Source organism: Triticum aestivum, chromosome 2D, assembly GCF_018294505.1.
Source record: "Triticum aestivum cultivar Chinese Spring chromosome 2D, IWGSC CS RefSeq v2.1, whole genome shotgun sequence".
In the NCBI taxonomy this organism is placed as follows: domain Eukaryota; kingdom Viridiplantae; phylum Streptophyta; class Magnoliopsida; order Poales; family Poaceae; genus Triticum; species Triticum aestivum.
This window is the reverse complement of record NC_057799.1, coordinates 101,961,363-101,963,174: the sequence shown is the minus strand read 5'-3', so window position 1 is coordinate 101,963,174 and position 1,812 is coordinate 101,961,363. Positions and strand designations below refer to the sequence as shown.

At 51.6% G+C, this 1,812-nt stretch overlaps 1 protein-coding gene across 1 annotated transcript; it reads right to left on the bottom strand.

The window, feature by feature from the left end:
• Positions 1–1,141: 1,141 nt before the first annotated feature.
• On the bottom strand, positions 1,142–1,462 carry LOC123048935 (probable transcriptional regulator RABBIT EARS). Its single transcript, XM_044471949.1, has one exon. The coding sequence runs from the start codon at positions 1,460–1,462 to the stop codon at positions 1,142–1,144; it is 321 nt and encodes a 106-aa protein (XP_044327884.1).
• Between the last annotated feature and the right edge of the window lie 350 nt (positions 1,463–1,812).

Below are 1,812 nucleotides of genomic sequence, written 5' to 3'. Positions count from 1 at the left end.
TTTTTCTTCAAGTAATTGTTTTCTTCTTCAACTAAATTTAACCTCTCGACAATAGGGTCGGTTGTAATTTCTGGTTCAACCACCTCCTAGATAAATAAAATCTATGTCACGTTGGTCGGCATAATTTTCCTAAACAATAAATGAACCAAATAGTTATAAAAAGATAATATATACCACATCTGAATCATAGACAGGACGAGGGCCGACGGGGGCGGATACCAAAACCATCGCACTATATAATAACAAGGAATAATAAAAGTAAGAAAATTAGACAAGTATCTATCTGAAGTAAGAATTTTTTTCTTTTAGAAAGAAGATAAGAACAAGAGGCTCACCACGGTTGTGCTGGTGCGGGCGATCGGCGGCGGTGAAGATAGAGACGGGGCGTGACGGACCGCTAAACCTAGACAAATCTCAGGGAAAATGGAGCTTGGAGGTCGAGTTTCGAGAGGAGAAAGATTAACTAGTGTGGCTCGGTCATTTCATCGAACACCTCATGTGCATAGGAGGTGAGCTAGAGCACCCAAATGCCTCCCCCTCGCCGGCGAGCAAAAAACAGAGCACTGTGGAGTGCTCTGCTGCGGCGATGGGGTATATATAGGCAACTCATTTGTCCCGGTTCGTGAAAGGAACCGGGACTAAAGCTCCCCCTCTGTCCCGGTTCGAGCCACGAACCGGGACCAATGACTGTGGGCCAGGAGCGAGGCCCATTGGTCCCTGTTCGTGCCAGGAACCAGGACAAATGTGTCCAGACGAACTGGGACCAATGCCCACGAGGCCCCGGCCGGCCCCCTCACGAACCGGGACGAATGCCCCATGGGTCCCGGTTCGTAAATGAACCGGGACTAATGGGCTTGCCAGGCCCGAACCAAAGCCCTGTTTTCTACTAGTGTTACAGGAAAAATCACACATCAGCGTCCTCGATTATTGGTCACATACTCTGATCCATTACTTTCATTCGTATCACTAGTAGCAAACTACAACAAATTAACCAAATTCGAAATCAAATAAAACAGCAAACAAAGTAGGAAATGACCTACCAAATCAGTACTACTGGCGAGTACCGTATAGCTAATTAATCCTCCAAGCAGTTAACAAACATTAATGATCTATATGGCCGGCCGGCCGGCCAGCCGGCTTGCTAGTTGTAAGGGTAGTGGCCAAGCCGGAGCTCCAAGTCCACGTCCTCCCTGCTGTCCCCATTCCTTCCCAAGGTAAGCCCCAAGTGAGCCTGATTCCCACCGGCACCGCCGTCTTGCTGGCCGGCAGCCGGCGGCGCAGCCCCACGAGACTTGCCTCCACTGCCACCGCGGTCCTTGCGGTGGATGTTCATGTGCCCGCCTAGCGCCTGCGCGTTGGTGAACCCCCTCTTGCAGAAACTGCACTCGTAGTATGCCGGCGCCCGCCTTGGCCCGCCGGTATCCTCTGGCGAGCCGCTCTTGTGGAAGTCGCCCCCCTCCATATACTGCTTTCAAAAGTGACGAGTCGGTGTTTGTGCGGAGCTTCTAGGGTTTTGGGTAGTAACTACCAAGTTAGGAGAAATGTGTTGAGGCAACAAGGGCAGGTGTGCTATATAGTGACAGATAGAAACGGCTGCTACTCCAGTTGGTAGCGTCGGGGAGGCCGGGGGCTGATGGACATGGCTTGATTTGTCGTCTAGTTTTGGCGTTTGGACGGAACCACGATCGAGTAAACTACTCGGCCGGCCGGCCGGCCGGCGCTCCCCTTGCCGCCCTCGTTGGCGAATACAGCACAACGCTCTTGTTTGGCGTGGCGTAGGGATCGGCGAGAATGCCAAGTTAGTTATACAGA

Coding starts and splice junctions, on each gene's coding strand:
- LOC123048935 (XM_044471949.1), bottom strand. CDS start 1,462: ATGGAGGGGGGCGACTTCCACAAGAGCGGCTCGCCAGAGGATACCGGC.